A 20,922-nucleotide genomic window follows, 5' to 3' on the forward strand; every position below is an offset into this window, starting at 1 on the left:
TTTTATGTAGTTGTGTGTGTTGTTACTTTTTTTTTTTCGTATGGCTGTCTGGTAATTCGCATATCACTGCACCTTAATTGGTACATGTGACAATAAAAACCCTTTGACCTTTGAAACCTTCTATCAAAAGCCCAAAAGCTGTGACTAAACATAGATAGTGGGATGTTCTCATGCATAACTTTCTCACCTTGATTACCCGGTCATTCCCCGATGTCAGCAGCCAGCCTCTCGTTACATCAAATGCCATGTGGACCACGTGATGCTTGCTATCGTGGAAAGTTGCCGTGGGTGCCCGACTGTGCACAACAACGCATATCATGCACAAAAGCATAATCAATAGCAAAAAATTAAAATCTCGTGTCGAAATATCGAAAAACAAATTTGAAGTGCATAAATATTAATTCACCAATTGCACTATTTGGCACATGCAAAGCGAGTGATGATATAGTCAAGGCAATTAAGTGAATTTTCTGTAATCAAGATGACTTCATGTCTTTAATATTAAAAAAAAAGTTATTGCAATTCACCTTCTCGGCAGAAATTAAAAGGAACTTTATTTATGGTAGATTGTGCTGAGATCTGGCTTCTGACTGACAGTCCTACTGAAACCTTCTCTATTTTTCTGAACATGGCCTTTAGCGAATATCCTCCAGATATGCATCATCAAATTTACAGTGCCCTCTATTATGTTTGGGACAAAGACCCATCATTTATTTATTTGCCTCTGTACTCCACAATTTGAGATTTGTATTAGAAAAAAAAAAATCACACGTGGTTAAAGAGCACATTGTCAGATTTTAATAAAGTCCATTTTTCTACATTTTGGATTCACCCTGTAGAAATTACAGCAGAGATTATGCATAGTCCCGCCATTGCAGGGTACCATAATGTTTGGGACACAGCAATGTCATGTAAATGAAAGTAGTCTTGTTTAGTATTTTTGTTACATATCCTTTGCATGCAATGACTGCTTGAAATCTGCGATTCATGGACATCACCAGTTGCTGGATGTCTTCTCTGGTGATGCTCTGCCAGGCCTGTATAGCAGCCATCTTTAGCTTATGCTTGTTTTCGGGGCTAGTACCCTTCTGTTTTCTTTTCAGTATATAAAAGGCATGCTCAATTGGATTTAGATCAGATGATTAACTTGGCCACTCAAGAATTGACCGTTTTTTAGCTTTGAAAAACTCCTTTGTTGCTTTAGCAATATGTTTGGAGGAACTAGGTGCTGAGAGCTCTCTTATACATGCATTAAGGAGGCAATTAAACACACCTGACCACTTATGCCTGTGAAGCCATGTGTCCCAAACATTATGGTGCCCTGAAATAGGGGGGGCTATGAATAAACACAGCTGTAATTTTTACATGGTGAAACCAAAATATATAAAAAATGGCCTTTAATAAAATCTGACAATGTGCACTTTAACCACATGTGATTTTTTTATGTTACAAATCTCAAATTGTAGAGTACAGAAGCAAATAAATAAATGATGGGTCTTTGTCACAAGCATTATGGAGGGCACTGTAAATATTAACTCACTTTATCCACTTTTAATTTCACTATCCTCTCAATCTTTTCCTCTAGATACTCAGCCATCTCACTGCCTTGCAATCTTACATCACAGTGGATAACCTCTAAAAAGACTACATTATCTTACACCTCACTACTCTTCCTTACAAAACAATAGACTAAAAGCCCTTCTCGCTCTAAGAGCAATCCTATTCGCTCAAAACTGATTTAATCTCATAACTAAGGTAATTTCCCTACCTTCCATCAACACACAGGAGGTAATTTTCAGTAGCCATTTAACCCACTAGCTTATACTTGGGATGTGGGAGCAGCACCTAGAGGAAACCCACTTAGTCACAGCTAGGACAAACAAACACCACATCGACAGGGCCTAAAGTCAAGATTGAAACTTGGTCGTTTCCTCGTGTCCACCCCTGTTCATCTTACTGCTCCTTCACAGAAATAGGCCCTTCACCCCAGTTGATGCCGAATATCATGCACCCATTTATACTAATCCTATAGCGATTCCAATTTATTCTGCACATATAGCCATCAACACCCTCCAGATGCAACTATTCATTTGCATACATATGGTAAACTAGCAGACAACTAAATTATCAAACCATGTATTTGGGATGTGTGAGGAAACAGGAGTGCCAGGTGAAACCCACATGCACAGGGAGCATGTGTAAACTACATACAGACTGCACTAGAGTTCAGGATGAACCTCAGTCACTAAACCTGAGGCAGGAGACCTATACTAGCTGTGGCATGGTGCCATCTTTGGCCTCCACCTCCAGTGGAGCTTTTTACTTCTACCCTGGCATACCCTATGTCAGATAGGATGTCCATTTTATGTCACCTGAGGAATTCTGTGCAACCAATTTCATGATTAGAAGCAACAATTTTCTAACTCTGAAGCGGCAATGTTACCATTGTGACAAGTAGACTCATTTATTATAGGTCTAGTGCAACTTGCTCAAAATTCAAATGTTTGAAATATCCTACCAATTTTGATAAGTGTTGACAAGGCATCTGCAGCAATCAAATGGAGTTTAAATAAAATCAAATCATCTTTGTTATACTAGTACTTCAAAAAGTTAATAAAAAACAAACATTGCAATCGTTTTCCAGTTATAAGTTTGAAATATACTCACTCCTCATCTGTTATTGAATCATAGCAGCTGTCACAGACCCTAACTTCAAACTCAAATCCCATCAATGGGATAGAGGACCGCTTGGAGCTACATTTCCCACATAGAGCATTGCCACACTTCCTGCAGTGGTGCTGAATCAAACAAAAGAGATAAGGTTAATGATATTTGCAATAGAGACTGCCCGAGATTCAAAGCTAGGCTACAATTTAGCGTTAACCCTGAAGACTGTCTGGCCAGGTTTAACAGCAGACAAAAAATGAAAGGTGAAGTGTCATTGATTTGAAATGTAAACTCTCTCGCTCTCTCTCTCCCCACAGGTGCTGCCTAACTTTCAGGGTATCTGATATTTTTTTATTTTATTTCAGCATCTGTAACTTTACAATTGTTTTCGAACTATGAAAATATGTTAAATATGTGTGCTTCGGTTTCAAATGTCACAACGTGATTTTGCCTTTTGTCTAAGATAACAAAAGGATGCCATTAATACAGAAACCATTTCCTCCAGTAGCTACAGTATGTTCAAAATAAGAGATTGTAATCTCGCATTATAGTTGGGATTCTCAGCGGCATTTCAGGAAGCACGTTAAGGGTAGAAGAAACAAATTCTCCCATCTTAAAGGACTGCCAAGCTGGCGGAGGAAGGAGACGTTAAGAATCCAAAGCTGTTATTTGTCAGAGCTGACAACACAGGTAAACCTTGATCTGGAAGAACAGACTTGAAGTTGAATGCACTTTGTTATTCCTATCTTGGGTTTGGGTTAGGAAATACAGCTAAGGATACTTTAGTATATTGACAACTTTTGCAGAACACAAAAATTATTCTAAAGGCTGAAGAGATCAAGGGATATGGGGAGGAAGCTGGAAAGGCAGATTTAATTTGGATGGTCAGCAGAAGGGTCAAATGTCTTGCTCCTACCTTTTATGTTTCTATGATTGCTTGGCACAAAAATCCCTTGTATTTAAAGATTTGGGCAATATAAAAAGCTGACACTTCGTACTACATCTTTTATGCAAAATTAACCAACAAAATTAGTATTTGCTCTCGGCCATTTTCCTGGCTCATTTTGTATGAAAATCCAAAATGAACTAGCAAAATGGCCAAGAGCATATACTAATTTTGTTAGTTCATTTTGTATATTGGACACCTTTGATGAACAGAATAACACAAATAAACCACAAAGACCGTCACAACTGCAAAGTGGTTTAAAATAAAAAGGGCTAAATATTTTCTTTGCCTGTACAATTGTGTCAGTGAGCAAGAGGGCTCAGCTTCTGTGGTAACCAGCCCTCAAGCACAATGGGAATAAGTGCTGGAAATGTTATATGTATTGGTGCCAAGTAGATACTCCTGAGCTTTGCACAGGCAGTCAGCGTGTACAAAACTTTGGCACATTTAGATTCAAAGCAGCATGTGAAGCTTCACGTGCTCTTTGGATTTACTTTTTGGCACAGGCCCGCAAATCCTTAGCATTCCCTGCGCACTCACAGAAAGCAAATGCTACTGAATGCAAAAAGCCACCAATGATGAACATCACTGATGTTACCATGGAGAGTTTTACAGGCAATGCTGCCAGTTTCTGTAACTGGAGCGGATACTCTACCAACTTTTCTACGCTCTCTGAGACTGAGAAAAGACACACCGTGGAACTGGCAGAACTGCAGTGCCATGAAGCAGCTTAAAACTGAAAGGTGCCAGTTGCAGTTGCTCCCACCAGAAGATTTGCCTTGGGAACAGTTTCTAAGTAGAATTCTGTTTCTAAGTATATGAATTCACACATACTCCATGCCTCGAAGGATTGGGATGGCGACAGGAGAATAAAAAGCAGCAACATGCAATTGGAAAAATGGTCTGTTATCAATATTAAAAAAACAGTAAATGAAATATAAATAGTTTCACTCTGTATCTATCTATTGGCTTGCAAGTAATTACACCATTAATAGACAATAGACAATAGGTGCAGAGGTAGGCCATTCGGCCCTTCGAGCCAGCACCGCCTTTCAACGTGTTCATGGCTGATCATCCCCAATCAGTACCCCATTCCTGCCTTCTCCCCATATCCCCTGACTTTAAGAGCCCTATCTAGCTCTCTCTTGAAAGTATCCAGAGAACCGGCCTCCACTGCCCTCCACTAAGAGGCAGAGAATTCCACAGACTCACAACTCTCTGTGAGAAAAAGTGTTTCCTTGTCTCCGTTCTAAATGGCTTACCCTTTATTCCTTAACTGTGGCCTCTGGTTCTGGACTCCACGAACATCGGGAACATGTTTCCTGCCTCTAGCATGTACAAACCCTTAACAATCTTATACGTTTCAATAAGATCCCCTCTCATTCTTCTAAACTCCAGGGTGTACAAGCCCAGCCGCTCCATTCTTTCAGCATGTGACAGTCCCGCCATCCCGGGAATTAACCTTGTGAACCTATGCCGCACTCCCTCAATAGCAAGAATGTCCTTCCTCAAATTAGGGGACCAAAACTGCATAAAATACTCCAGGTGTGGTCTCACTAGGGCCCTGTACAACTGCAGAAGGACCTCTTTGCTCCTATACTCGACTCCTCTTGTTATAAAGACCAACATGCCATTTGCTTTCTCCACTGCCTACTGTACCTGTATGCTTACTTTCATAGACTGATGAACAAGGACCCCCAGATCCCGTTGTACTTCCCCTTTTCCCAACTTGACGCCATTTAGATAGTAATCTGCCTTCCTGTTTTTGATACCAAAGTGGATAACCTCACATTTATCCATTAATAGAGCTCACCAGGAATGATCACAACTAAATATATTACAAATTAAATTTTGAATTCTGCATCTCCTTAACATCTGCGTAAAGTCACAAAATCATTGTGTACCACACTTTCATATGATTTCATGTTAAAAATAGTTCTGGAAAAGCAATCCCCGCTCGCACCCTTAGTAATTTTTCATTGGATAGTATTGTGAATTTATTAACTGGACATTCATTGCAACTATATAGATCTGTCGTCTGGTCCAGTATAAATAGGAGGTAGACACAAAATGCTGGAGTAACTGAGCGGGACAGGCAGCATCTCTGCAGAGAAGGAATGGGTGACGTTTTGGGTCGAGACCCTTCTTCAGACTGCATCTGCAGTTCTTTCTTACCAGTATATATAATGTTAAGTTCTTTATCACCACCTCACGTTAAACTACTGAAATATTTTATTCCAGCACTCTCAATTTTCAGAGGTTAATTACCTATCCAGGCAAGAAAAGGATTGCACATACATTAGAAAAAACACCAGCCTACTCTAACTTTGCCATCAGATTGTCAGCTTATTACTCAAAAATGCCTTTCTATGTGGTATTTTGGGAATCATGCCATTTATTCTATGTGCAAACTAAATCAGTGTCCTTGGATTTAACTTATTTCATGGACACCTATTGATCTTATTAATCCTGACACTTGTTAAATATATTTTCTGTTATATTGGTTTGATGGCAGATCAGAATACAAAGGCTTCTATCAAATGAAGCAGATCTCTGAATTGGGCTGCGAATGTTCTATTTAAGGAACAGCTTAATCTTTTTCTGCACTGGGAATGAGGAGATAGATTTATCACCTGGGCCATTGAGGACAATCATGAAACTTTAGATGAATGAATTGGAAAGGTGCTTCCTAGAATAACAGATCGGTGGTGAGAATGAAAAATACTGGCTTTATATTGACAACCACATTTTGTTTGACGGGGAAAAAAAAAATCCTAATTTGGTGCAATCTTGAAAATCAAAACTGTATGCATGATTGAGACTTGACTGGTAGAACCTGTTCATTTTTAATTGAACAAAGGAAGAATATTGCAAAACTAAGGTTCACTGAAAGATGAGTGTACATTATACACCTGGCTTTTCTACACGCCTTACCAGCAATGCTTCCAAAGCAATGTACTTCAGAAAGTGGAGCACATGTCTCACTGGAAACTAGTGCAAATGAATATTTATGATAATTTGCAAACACAGAAGACTGCGAAGGAGAAGTGTGACAAGGTACTGACAATTCCCGACTGAATAACAAAAACAAGCAAGACCGAAATTACGGGTGTAAATGAAGTACTGGGGAGGAAGCAAAGAGGTTTTTATGTTAATCAGCTAAACTATTGCAAACTGTACAATGCCAGTCTGAGTATCAGACTGAATTTGTCTTTCAAATTAAAAACATATAAATTGCAACAAAAAAAATTACCTGTCTCAAACCAATTTTCTTACTGTCCCACATTTGTTTGAAATTCCAGAAGAAAGGCTGGTCACATTTCTGGCAGGAATCACTATCCAGCCAATCAGGAGTCTAGCATCAAAATGGAGGAGAAAAGCAAACTCAGTCATTTATCACCTAGCCCAGATTTAAATCTATGGTAATTCTTCCTGAATTACTAATTAAATTCCTAAAACACAGGATTGTACGACTAAATTAGAAGACAATAAAAAACAACAAATTAATTTAATCAAAGAGAATTCAACTCTTATGCCAAGGTCTCATGGTCTAATATATTGGGGAATTGGTGGCTGTTCATTAAAGAAAGGAGGAATACTTTATTGTCATGTGATTCTTTGCTTGCATAAACAATGTATACAAATAGCAGCTACCTACGGCGCCATTTGCGGCACATGCGGCCAAAATCTGGGGTATTTTGTGCAAGATTAGCAGACAAACTCACCTCCTCTAACCTATCTACTGTATCCAGTGTTTCTGATGTGGCCTCTTTACAGTGGTAACTCCAAGCATAGAGCTGGCGACTGTTTTGCCAAAAACTTGTGCTCGGTCGGCCAAGGCCTACCAGATCTCCCGGTAGCTAACCATTTAAACTGTGAAACATGAAATATTTCATGGACATGTCCGTTCCCACACTGACATTTCTGCCTTGGGCCTCCTCCATTGCCAGAATCGCACATGCAAACTAGAGGAACAGCACCTCATATTCCCTAGAACAAGGAACTGTAGATACTGATTTACAAAAAAAGACATCAAGTGCTGGAGTAGCTCAGCAGGTCACGAAACATCTCTGGATAACATAGATAGGTGACGCTTCGGGTCGCAATGTCATATTCCCCTTGGGTATTTTACAACCTAATGGTATATATTGAATTCTCCAATTTTAGGTAACTAGCCCAAAACCTTCTCCCCCCCCCCCCCCATCTCCCCTGTGTGTCCATGAAAAAAAAAGTTGCCTGACCCAGCTCATCACACTTGCCAGAGCCTGGGCTGCACCACTCCAAACCTTTATATCCATGCACCTGACCGAATGACTTTTAAATGTTATAACTGCACCTGCCTGTTCTGTATATGCACCATCCTCTGTGTGAAGTTATTCCCCCATTCCTTTTTAAATCTTTTCCACCTCATTTACATCTGGTTTAGACTCCACAACCCTGGGTAAAAGACTCTGATTATTCACCTTATCTATGCTCCTCATGATTTTACAAATCACTTGGGTTACCCCTCAGCCTCCCACACTTCAAGGAAAGAAGTCCTAGCATATCCAGCCTCGCCTTACAACCCAAAGCCTCTCGAACCAGTAACATCCTCAAATCTTTTTCTTGACCGAAGGCTCAATATCTCATCATCCAGGGTGCACTAATCCTGCCAGTCTTGACCTTCATTCTAACAGGAACATGCTGTCCCAAAACCCTCCCTTCCTCATTTAAAAGCTTCTCACTTGCCAGACATCCTTTCATGTTCAAGCAGCTTTTCCCAATCATCTTTTGTAGGTTCCTATTGAATACCATCCAAACTAGCCGTGGCGAATTTAGAACTTTAACTTTAAGACCAATCCTATCTTTTACTAGTATTATTTTAGAACTATAGAATAATGAACACTTGTCCCAAAATGCTCCCCCACTAACATATCAGTCACTGGCCCTGCTTTATTTTCCATGAGGAGTGGGGTTTTGCCCCCTTCCCTTGTAGGGCGATCTACCCATTGATTAAAACTTTTTCCTGAACACACTTAAATTCCACCCCATCCAAGCCTTTAACACGATGGCACAATCCCAGATCATTTTAGTTTAAGTTAAAATTCCCCACTGTTACAAGCCTATTATTCTTGCAACCCATCTGTGACCTGCCTAAATATTTCCTCCTCTTAATTCCCCCTGACTATTTCAGACCCCCTGAGTTTGAAGAAGGGTCCTGACCCATGTCACCTCTCCATGCGTTCCAGAGATGTTGGCTGACCTGTTGAGTCACTCCTGCGCTATGCTTTTTGTTTGTAAACCAGCATCTGCAGCTCCTTGCGACTACCTCCTTTCTATTTCTCAATTCCATGGCCTCATTACATGATCCCCCATAAATATTCTCTCCAAATACTGCCATGATGCTCTCCCTCATCACAAAGCAACTTTTATAAAACAAAAAAAACAAAAAGAAAAACAAAGCAACTTTCCCTCCTCTCTTTCCTCCACCTCCATTTATCCAGCAGTATTTATACTCTGCTTCCAGTCCTCAACCATGTTTCTATAGTAGCTATATCTCAGTTCCATGTGTCTATCCTTGCCGCAAGTTCATCTGTCTCACCAGTCAGGACTCTTGCATGGAAATAAATGTAGTTTTATCCATCATTCTTTCACCTCTCTCTGCTATGCTTCTGTCTGTGCAATCCACTGAACCTGCACTCTTTATATTGTATTTTCCTTAACCTTCTCATCAGCCTCACTATTGCTTTGATTCCCAGCCCCTGCCAGACTAGTTGGTTTCCAAATATAGTAGGAATGTTACATGTATTAACCTATATAATGCAAAACTTAATTATTACAAATGTAGAGATTTGAAATACTTCCTACCGCAAATTCCACAACAAACACTAAAAGATGGAATGTTCACTGCAATTAGCACCCGAATTATTAGGGAGACATTACGATGAAAGTTTCCAATCTTTCTGTTGTCATTTTCAAAAATGGAATGAATTATTTTGCTGACCTCTTGCCTCTTTACATCCATGTTCCACACAACAATCCCACCATCTGCACCACAAGAGATTAGCTGCCGAGTATGAACAGCGTAACAAAGGGACTGAACTTTGTCACTATATTGCAGAAACAAAACACAGTTAGCTGGAGCAGCACAATTGTATTTGATAGGAAAAATAAGAATGCGCAAGTCAGTACAGAAGTTGCACACTCACTTGTGGCCTTGTAATTCAATAGCTGTTCCCTTTCTTCCTCCTATATCCCACATAATAATGGAATGATCAGAACTGCCTGAGAATAGTGTCCGTTGAACTGGGTCCCAACAAAGTGCGGTGATGCTACCTGAAAGTTAAAGTCTGGCCATGTCATTACATACAATAAAATTTGAAAGGTATATAAGTGATATAAGACACAACATGAGGAATTTTGAAAGCAAACTTAATTTTTGATCCATGCTATTTTTAACAGAAACCAGATCCAACCTTGAATTACACTTATGGCATAATTTACTTTTTGCTTTATGTTTATGATCATGCCCTTGCCCTTATTTCAGTAAGTTCTTCATTTACTGTTCAAGCAAAGGCTTCATGTATGCATGTTTAAATGTAAATCCATCACTCTTGTAAATGATTCACTCTGTTTAGATATAACTTTAATCCCAATCTTGAAACATCAGATTTTTCACCCCTCTGGATAAAATGACCTATTTCTGAAATTTTGCAAAATAGACACGACAAATAGAATTGAAGAGGCCCATGTTTTCCCAGTCGGGGTTAGTTTTAAACAGAAGTAACAGTGCAGGAGTTTAAGTCTTCGCACTATTAACTCCAATAAATTTGCATTCTAGTTTACAGAGAAATGAAACCAAACTACTTATTGATAATTTTAACAGTTTCTAACCTTCACAAACAAGTTACAGAAAAAAAGTCCAAATATTTGTTCAGAATAGTGTCAGTACGGTGGCACAGCTGATACAGCTGCTGCCTCAGTGCAAGAGACCCAGATTCAACTCTGACCGCCGGTGCAGGCTGTGTGGAGTTTGCTTGTGACCACACTGGTTTCCTCCAAGTGCTCCGGTTGTCTCCCACATCCCAAAGACATGCAGGTTTGTATGTTAATTTGCCTCTGCAGAATTGCCCTTAATGCATTGGGATTGGATGAGAAAGTAGGCTAATATAGACTAACGGTGATCAACGGTCAGCATGAATTCGCTGGACCGAATTCCATAAAAGGACACAAGTGCTGGACTAACTCAACGGGTCAGGCAACATCTCCGGAGAACATGGGTGATGCAATGGATGGGTGACGTATCAGGTTGGAGCCCTTCTTCCATGCTGCACCTTTCACTCAATTAAAACAAAACCATCTTAAATGCTTATTAGAAGAAAAACATACACAAAATATGCTTGGCTTTGAGCCAACTTTGGAATCCCTTACAGATTTACTAAGTACAGGTGGCAGTTACATAGATGCTGGCCGTGGTGGCAGTGACATAGGCTGGCAGGGAAGGGATGCACATTGAGGCAAAGTAGTGCAGTGGCTTCTACTGGCCTTTTATCTAAGAAACAGCAGGTCTCCATGAAAGGAAGAAGAGCAAACAACACTGAATTTCCCCCCCAATCGGAGAGTTATATCTAGAGGAACCAGATATATTTCTCAATATGAAACGGGTCAAGGAATGTGGGGAGAAGGCAAGGGGATGATCAGCGATGATTTTGTTGAATGGTAGAACAAGCTCAAAAGCTGAATGGCCTGCTCCTGCACTTATTTTACTTTTCTAAGATTTTCCCCTTTTTTTTCCTCTAAGTGTCCTTTAGTTTATTAGTGATTTCATATAAACTGCCGTTTCTGTCTTCCAGTTTCCATGACCGTATAAGCAAATAAATGTATAGAAAAGACAGGATGGAAGTGATTGCATTACATAATCTAATCAGGTATTTCCGAGAAATAACCTCTTCTCTACCCTCACTACAAATGAAGCGCCAGAGATTTGCAACTAACATAAATCATACTGGACTGCTTCCTGATGTCATTCACTTGCAAATTATCAACATAACAATTGGTTTCAATTTAGTTTGGTGTTCTGCTCAATTTACTTGCATTTCAATTACAATAGCAACTGGTATGCTCTTGAGCAGCAAACCAAAATTGGTTAATAGTTGAAACATGACCAAAGTTTATCTAGAATTATCTAGAAATAGTCTGATTTCTATGCATGAACATTCTCTTACACCAATAATAAAGGGGCATATTATATAACCAATGATTGGTGCTGGGAATTATGCAATTATGTGCTCATTGGGCTGAGACAGCAGGGCAAATATAAACTCAATATAATGACAAACTCCACTCAGCTTACCACTGTGTCCTTTAAACGTTGTAACAACAGAACAATTGTCTTGTTCGAGCTTCAATATTGTCACCTGCCCAGAATAATCACCCACAAAAACATGTCGTGTTTCAATGTCAAATCTGAGAACATCAGTTATGGAAAAAAAAATTCAAGGAAATCAATTCAGCAGAACGTGTTATAAAATAACTGATCATTTGTGTTGAGGATACTGCAGACAGGAGGCTGAAGCAGAGGTTCGGTGGCTACCTAACCTTCGGCCACTCTCTGAACAATGCCATGTGAAACTCTTGTCCTGTCCTGTGCTCAGCACCCATTCCATTTCCAAGATAAATAGGACCATTGTCACTCGGTTCTGATGAGCTGGCAAAACAGAGAAAAACAAACAACAGTTCTTGAAAGCTCATGAGTGTCAAACCAGCATTCAGCAAATGCACATGTGGCAAACAGCAGTGATACCACTACCTAGAGCTTTAACTTAAAAATCTATTCCAAATTGACCAAAGCAAAACAGATAGACCCTTAATACTTAACAGCAAGGATGAACAGAAGAGTACTGTTAATTCTTCTTTTGAAATGTCTCTAATAATAAATACCAGAATGAAAAAGGATATTCTCGCATGTGGGATTTAATCCTGCAACCGTTTCATACTAGACTCTGTGTTGGGAGACACAATTACAAAGTTGGGTCAACTAAGAAAACAATCTTTGCCTGTGAGTGTCCCTCTACTCTAGGACTCTGGTGGTATCTGAACAGGTAATGGGTAGAAGGCAACAGGAATGAAATTGAGAAAAAACATATAGATTATACCCTTTGGTCGATGTATACCATTCCTTCGATGGTGAACCAAGGTGTAATGCAATTGGTGTGGCTTCACAGCAGAGCTCAGAGGAATGATATGCTTGCGATGCCATTAGGTTGGGGTTTGAAGGGATTGCAAGTAGCAATTTCTACATGGTGAAACCAAAATGTATAAAAATGATCTTTATTAAAATCTGACAATGTACACTTTAACCACATGCAATTTTTTTCTATTACAAAACTCAAATTGTGGAATACAGAGGCAAATAAATGATAGGTCTTTATCCCAAACATTATGGAGGGCACTGTATCTAGCTGTCTCTAAAACACAAGGTTTGCTTCAGATGTTTCAAAACTTTGTGAAGCAGTAAGAATGAGTATGGTAGCAGCATCCTAGCCCTTGGAAGCAGATAAAAATACAATACCTTCTGACTTTATTCTCACACGCACTGCTGTCCTCTTCCCACATTTGAAGAGTCAATAAGTTTCTTACCCAGGTAGTCCTTTGCAGAAGTCATTTTGTTGTAATCCTCCGACAAAATAAATTCCTGTCAGAAGATATAAAATTTAAGTTGCAAATTGCCCCTGATCATGTCCACGTCGATGTAAACAAGTACATTGCTTGAATTCGCACTTTGCTTAAACAATGCTTCTTGGCAGTTAAAATTTTAAGAAATCCTTAGATAAGTGCTGACATTACAGTTTCTTTTTCTTTAAAAAGCCACAGGTTTAACCACCACCTAGCTGGTGCAGTGGTGCAAATGGGATTTCCCAAGCACATGCTGGATTAACATCTAGTTAACGCAACCATAAATAGTCTCAAGATAGACACAAAATGCTGGAGTATCTCAGCGGGGCAGGCAGCATCTTTGGCGAGAAGGAATGGGTGACGCTTCGGGTCAAGACCTCTGGGAAAGTGTCTCGAAGCATCACCCATTCCTTCTCTCCAGAGATGCTGCCTCTCCCGCTGAGATACTCCAGCAATAAACGTATTCATTCATTCATTCATTCATTCATTTTGTGTCCACCTTCGATTTAAGCCAACATCTGCAGTTCTTTCCTACACAATAGTCTCAAGATGATTTGGTTCAATATCAACAGAATATCAACAGGCTGATCATCTAAAATCAGTACCCTGTTCCTGCTTTCTCCCAATATCCCTTGATCCCGTTAGCCCTAAGAGCTATATCTAACTCTTCAACTTTGCTGTCATTAAACCCTTTGAACAGTCAGGGTTGGTGAATGGGCAAAAACTCAAATATGCTTCCAATAAATTCCAGCCAGAATGCCTCAATCTATTTCTAAATGTTTAAATGGACCAATAACATGCCTAACTCTGTGCACTTGGGGGCAGTGATACAAGTCTTGGAGGACAAGGAGAGAAGTCAGGATATTTGAATTTAATTTATAATAGAAAATGCTGGAATATTGAGCAGGTCAGTCAGCATCTGTTGAGAGAAAAAACAACGACTATGTTTCAGGTTGCGACTTTTCCTCAAAGCAGTCTTTATGGATTTGGGATATGGGGTTAATGCAGGAGATTGCCACGGATGTAAACAAGTGGTTATAATCTCGTTGAATGGTGGATTAGGCAAAAGGAACCACATGGCCTACTCCTACCGTTATTTCTCACTAGACCAAGTGGGATCCATTGGGCCCTGTTCCCCCAACGCAATATTTCACCACTCACCCATAGCCCCCAATTGCGCAGGCACGGCTGACAGGTTCCCGTTGTGACGCGAGTCACAGCAAACCTCCCCAACTGCGCCTCGCCATCCCTCTTCCTACCCCATATCCTCCTCCATTCCCCCTCATCCCCCAGCACTCCCTCCCCCTCCCTTCACTCTTCTTTCCCCTCTCCTCCTCACCTCTCCCACTCCCTCCCTCACTCTCCTTTTCCCTCACCTCAGCCAAAAAGGGTATCATAAGAGTAAAAACAAGAATCTTTTTGATGGTGTCGCAGTGGAGAAAACCGTGATAAAATAGTGTGGGATGAAGGATTCTTGGGAAACACAGCACCAGTGCAAGAGTAGAAAGAGAGGCGGCTAGGTAATTCTCTACATACAACTAGCCAAAGGGGGAAAAGCAAGTAATGGGGTCCCACCCACCTGAATGCTTTATAAGAGGATCATGTGGCCAACCACATGAAAGGTTACCAACCGATGGAAAGCAATACAGTGGTCAGGTTATTGAACCCTAACCGTGTTTAATTTTAATTAAGCATTGACAACGGAAAAATGAAATTCTTATTTGCAGCAGCATAACAAGTCTGTAACACAATGCCCATGGATAACATATAATAAATAAAAAAGTCATTTAATAACCCCAATTTTATTGTAAAAAAAGCCCCAAGTGCTTAGTGTAAGACAGAGAATTCCCCTCTTAATTGGATGTTGTGAATGAGGTATGGGCTGACCTCAGAAAAAAAAGTACAGTAAGAATAGGTGAGATACACATTGAGAATCAATTTCAAAACATTTTTCTAATTTATACTCAAATACTCACGGAGACAGTACCGTTGTCCAATCCTACAGAGAGCCTTCTTGTTTCCGGATTAAAGGACATGCACGAACATGAGGCTGTGAAAAGAGATGTTGTAATATTGGCTGAGTCAATGTGAATATTCTACTCAAAAAGCTAGGAATTACTATTTAAACTCAGCTGTTTATAACATTACAAATGACCTCAATAAAACATTCCACAAAGATATTTTCTGGCCACACTGATTGCTTAAAATGAAATTGGATGGCAATATATTTATAGTTTTAAGATAATACTCAATTTCTGTTCTCTGCAAGAGGTTAATGCATGCACATCACACAATAACCAGAGATTTCTGCAAAACCAAGCGAGTAGCAGGACTTTTGACCAGTCTCGACTTGTGCTCCCAGGCTTTATAGAGATATAAAGATACCATCACATTCCTCCACCCATTAGAAAGCCTCAAGCATGCTATAATGCAACAATAAAAGCAGAAATGGGTCTCAATATAGAGCCCAACCTCATGTTGCAACATTTTTTCTGAGATTGGGTGAATATGTCGCAGGTATTTGCAATAGCCATGTGCACATCTTGTGTCAAATAAATTATATCAAATAGGTTTTAATGGTCATTTAGAAAATAGTACAAACATTCCACTGCTTAAGACTAATGTCATTCAGTTAGATCTTGACTGACCTGTACCTTAACTCTCTTTTTCCACCTTAGCATCATATCCCTTCAATCTTGGTTTTCAAATTGTATGCTGTGGATGTCCCCAGGGTCCGATGGGATTTATCTCAGGTTAAAGTAAGCTAGAGAGGAGATTGTGCGAGGCCTTGATGTGGATCTTTGTATCTTTTCCAGCCACAGGCAAGGTACCGAAGTACTAGAGAGTGGTCTTTGTTTAAGAAAGAATCCAGGGAACTATAGGCTGGTGAGCCTCACATCAGTAGTACGGAAACTATAGGAGAGAATTCTTCGAGATAGGATTTACTCCCATTTGGAAGAAAATGGGCTAACTAGGGATAGCCAGCACAGCTTTGTATGTGGCAGGTCATGTCTTATTAAGCTGATTTAATTTTTTGTGGAAGTGACAAAGGAGATGGATAAAAGTAGTGCGGTGGATGTTGTATGCAAGGATTTTAGTAAGGCTTTTAATAAGGTCGCTCGGTATGTTGATCCAGAAGATTAAGATGCATGGGATTCATGATGACGATTGTATGGATTCGGAACTGGCCTAGTCATAGAAGATGGAGGGTTGTGGTGGAAGGTAGATATTCTGGCTGGAGGTCTGTGATGAGTGAAGTTTCGCAGGGATCTGTGCTGGGTCTTCTACTGTTTGTGATAAATATAAAAATGGGTTGCTGAGTAAGTTTACTGACGACACCAAAATTGGAGGAGTTGCAGACAGTGAGGATGGCTGTCAGAAGATGCAGCAGGATATAGATCAGCTGCAGAAATGGGCAGATAAAAGGCAGATGCAGTTTAATTTGAGCAAGTGCGAGGTGATGAACTTTGGGTTTCTTTGCAGTTCTGGTCATGCCATTACGGGAAAGATGTGGAAACTTTGGAAAAGGTGCAGAGGTTTGTCAGAATGCTGCCAGCATTTTTTATTATTTTTTACAGAGGGTAGTGGGGGCCTGGAATGCATTACCAGGGATAGTGGTGGAGACAGATACAATAGTACAATAGATACAATAGTAGTATTTAAGAGGCTTTTGGATTGGCACCTGGAAATGCAGGGAATAGAGGTATATGAAACAAGTACAAGCAGATTAGATCAGTTCAGCTAGGCATCGTGTTCAGCACAACCATCCTGTGCTGTACTGTTCTACATTGTAAGATGAATGGAGAGGCAAGATATCAAACAAATCCCACAGTACTGGGGCTTCCAGACCTGACATGGAAAATAAGGTTTATACAAATTCTCCTACAAATTGAATAAAGTGAATGCTTTGTTAGCCTAACACCTTATAATTCATTAATAACTGGATACTGTGTAGGTTCCATTAGTTTAACTATGAGGAGTGGTCGGCCGAACAGTGAAGGTGCCTGATGCAATGAAATTATCGGAAGTGGATACGATATGGATAGCTATAGAAAGCCGATAATGGTACCATGCAGTATTGAGAGAAAACGATCACACCTCTCCTTAATAGACTTGGGAAGAAGGTTGAATGGAAAATATATATTCATAAATACTAGCCATAAGAGGCCATTGGAGCAATAGATTGCATTTAGAGAAGACATAATCTGGAACAAATAGAAAAGCCGAAAATAAAAGCAATTACCTTAAATTAAATTCAACGGCTCAAATTCAGCTGACAATCTGATGTCTGGAAAAACGTGCTCAAGAACTCAGAAATATGTTTGATCAGATTGATAAAGCAATCAGATATAAACACCGTCTGCACAAGCAGCTAAAACTAATGGCCCTGTCTCACGGTGCGAGTCCACCCACGAGTGATTCCGAGTTTAAAACAAATCAAACTCGTGGTAATCACGTAGAATTAACGTAGCGGGAACGTCAGAACTCGTGGACGTAACTTAGCGCCTAGTAACTCTAACGGCAGGTACTCAGGAAACTTGTTAACTCGTGAAAATCTTTCAACATGATGAAAGTTTCCACATGTCAAATTTACTCTTGAAGTAAAAATGTTAAACTTTTAAACTTGTTGTAACAACGTAGTAGCCCGTGAGTTTACCGTAGTGACTCGCGAGTCAACCGCGGGCACTCTTTAACTCAGCGGGACAGGCGGCATCTCTGGAGAGAAGGAATGGGTGGCGGGATGACGTTTCCAAAATTCTGCTGCGTCCAGCACTGTGTGTTCACTTTTTGTCAACCAGCATCTTCCCTTTCTTGTGTGTGACATTATTTGTATCCGTGGCAGTCGATTGTCGTTCCCTTTAGTTTCCCAGGGGGTCGTGATGGGACTGGTGTTGGGAGGGAAAGGTGGGGGGGGGGGTTGGGGTGACTTAGTACGGGAGACAAGTATGGGAGAGGTGTACTGACTGTGTAGGCAGACATTTTGGTAGTGATTGCCCATGGGGTTCACTGTCGAGGACTTCATAATGCAGAGAGCATTATAAACAGTTGCCGCAAAAAAAGATCTGGTATATCTGGGTATTGAAGGCGCTTCTGGTCTGCAGTGTGCAATAGTCACCAAAATACACTGCATCTTTAGAAAGGAAAAATACAAAACATGTCAATCCCACGGTATAGGCCTTAGTCATGGTGCTGTACAATACGGAAACAGGTCCTTCGGCTCAGCTTGGCCGTGCTATTCCAAGTTGGCATCTTGGGGTAGTCCTATTTGCCTGCATGTGGCCCATAGCCCTCTAAACCCTTCCCATCCATATATCGTTAATAACCTCAAGAAAATATTAAGTCTACGTGAGCCTGCTTCATTTTCCTGGATCCAACTCAGAGAGAAGTCTCCCCCCCTTTCTAGGATTAATCGCTCCACTGTTTATAATGCTCTCTGCATTATGAAGTCCTCGACAGTGAACCCCATGGCCAATCACTACCAAAGTGTCTGCCCACACAGTCAGCACACCTCTCCTACACTTGTCTCCCGTACTAAGTCACCCCAACCCCCCCCCCCTCCCATTCCCGTCCCCTCCTCTCCCCACCTTTTCCTCCCAACTCCAGTCCTGTCCCGACCCCCTGGGAAACTGAAGGGAGCGACAATCAACTGCCACGGATACAAATAATGTCATACACAAGAATTGGCAGATGCTGGTTGACAGAAAGTGAACACACAGTGTTGGAGTAACACAAAGACGCAGCAGAATTTTGGAAACGTCATCCCGTCACCCATTCCTTCTCTCCAGAGATGCTGCCTGTCCCACTGAGTTAAAGAGTGCCCACGGTAGACTCACGAGTCACTACGGTAAACTCACGGGCTACTACGTTCTTACAACGAGTTTAAAAGTTAAAAATTTTTACTTCAAGAGTAAATTTGACTCGTGGAAATCTTTCATCATGTTGAAAGATTTTCACGAGTTAACAAGTTTCCTGAGTACCTACCGTAAGCGTTACGAGTTCCGACGTTCCCGCTACATTAATTCTATGTGATTACCACGAGTTTGATTTGTTTTAAACTCGGGATCACTCGTGGGTGGACTCGCACCGTGAGACAGGGGTTTAAGTGCTTATATTAACATCTCTCTCTTCTTTTTGAGTTTGAGTTTAAACCCTTACCAGCCCAATAATGTGCATAACTTCAGTTAAGCCTTCAGGAAATGCACACCATCCTGCTGGTTAAAAGGCAGGTCAAAGCAGCCAGAAGTTAAATCCATTGCAGCATCTAGTCACTGAGTACTTAACAAAATAGCTGACTTACCAACATTAGACAACAAAGTATGCCATGGGGAGGCAATAAATTATTTCTCCTCAGCTGTCATAGCAACAATGTATCGAGACGCATGCAGAATGTTCAATCATTTTCAGTGCCTCCACAATTTCACTGAGGCAACACCAGTTGTTTTTGTTTGAAACATTACACTTACAATACGTGAATCAACAATCAATTGTGTGCATCAACATTTGGATTTCCACCAAATGTTCACAGACCCATGAGTAAATGGGCTTCAGGATGGGAATGCAAGAAGGGATAGTGGAATGAAGGGGCTATAATTCATTGGATAACCTTTCAAAACCCTGAGAGCAAATGACCAGAAAGGCTTCCTTCAGTATTATAAGATTCCAGGACTAATGGACAGAGATTTTTTAAAGAAAGATGAGATGGGCATAGATAATTGAAAGAAAGAGATGTTGGCAGTTTTGAAGAGCAAACCACCGCCAATAAAAATGTCAGTGAACATTAAATCAAGGAGAACTGCTACATGGTCAGGAGCAGGAATATTTATTCATTAATACAAAAATGTATGTGGGCCATCAAGTCTATGCCATCAAAAGAGATATCTCACCAATTCCAATCCCTCCTCCTATTTATCTGTAGCCTTGTGGCCTCAGAAGCTCAAATTATTTTTGATGTATTTACTATTTACTTACATAAGGGGTTAATCTAGCCCAGGTAACTAACATGGCAGAAAATTGGATGTGGTTACAGCAGGAGTTACAAACACCAGAAAACAGCACCAGAGATCAGGTTTGAGCCCATCCTGTGGGAGCCATAAGGCGGCACCACAATAAATAATAAAGCAATACATAACAGAGAGCTCAGCCAAGATATGAATGCAAGACTTCATATTTTATGAGCCTGAGGTTGTAGCAAGAATTGTAATGATGGAGGCACAAGTTCATTCTTAGATAGTCGAGTGAGGTAATTGAAAGATTTTGCACTTAAGATGATATGTGAATATTAACTGGAGCAGCAAGAACAACAGAGTCCTCCCATCAATTCAAGTTGTTCTTGAATCAGTTTCCATAAAAAAAAGGGACATAATAAACAGATTGACAGAGGCCCAAGTGAGCATTTCTGGTTTTCTTCTTGGTCGACATATAGCCAGCAGCATTAGAAAGACATTCTTGCCATAGAGGGAGTACAGAGAAGGTTCACCAGACTGATTCCTGGGATGGCAGGACTTTCATATGAAGAAAGACTGGATAGACTCGGCTTGTACACGCTAGAATTTAGAAGATTGAGGGGGGATCTTATAGAAACTTACAAAATTCTTAAGGGGTTGAACAGGCTAGATGCAGGAAGATTATTCCCGATGTTGGGGAAGTCCAGAACT

General features: G+C 40.4%; 1 protein-coding gene across 3 annotated transcripts in view; it reads right to left on the reverse strand.

Annotated features, from left to right (window-relative positions):
- The window catches only part of wdfy2 (WD repeat and FYVE domain containing 2), a 35,652-nt gene that overhangs the window by 2,658 nt on the left and 12,072 nt on the right, over positions 1 to 20,922 (reverse strand). For 2 of the 3 annotated variants that reach the window (XM_033032793.1, XM_033032795.1), the window contains exons 3-12: positions 15,244 to 15,317; positions 13,232 to 13,286; positions 12,149 to 12,299; positions 11,946 to 12,058; positions 9,802 to 9,928; positions 9,597 to 9,702; positions 6,867 to 6,968; positions 2,668 to 2,798; positions 2,519 to 2,545; positions 188 to 296 (exon numbers count right to left, since the gene is read on the reverse strand). In XM_033032793.1, the coding sequence (XP_032888684.1) occupies positions 188 to 296; positions 2,519 to 2,545; positions 2,668 to 2,798; positions 6,867 to 6,968; positions 9,597 to 9,702; positions 9,802 to 9,928; positions 11,946 to 12,058; positions 12,149 to 12,299; positions 13,232 to 13,286; positions 15,244 to 15,317 (995 nt within the window). The remainder of the gene's footprint in view (positions 1 to 187; positions 297 to 2,518; positions 2,546 to 2,667; positions 2,799 to 6,866; positions 6,969 to 9,596; positions 9,703 to 9,801; positions 9,929 to 11,945; positions 12,059 to 12,148; positions 12,300 to 13,231; positions 13,287 to 15,243; positions 15,318 to 20,922) is intronic. The other variant, XM_033032794.1, reaches the window with a different exon arrangement.

The sequence above is a fragment of the Amblyraja radiata genome, chromosome 14 (assembly GCF_010909765.2).
Source record: "Amblyraja radiata isolate CabotCenter1 chromosome 14, sAmbRad1.1.pri, whole genome shotgun sequence".
NCBI lineage: Eukaryota > Metazoa > Chordata > Chondrichthyes > Rajiformes > Rajidae > Amblyraja > Amblyraja radiata.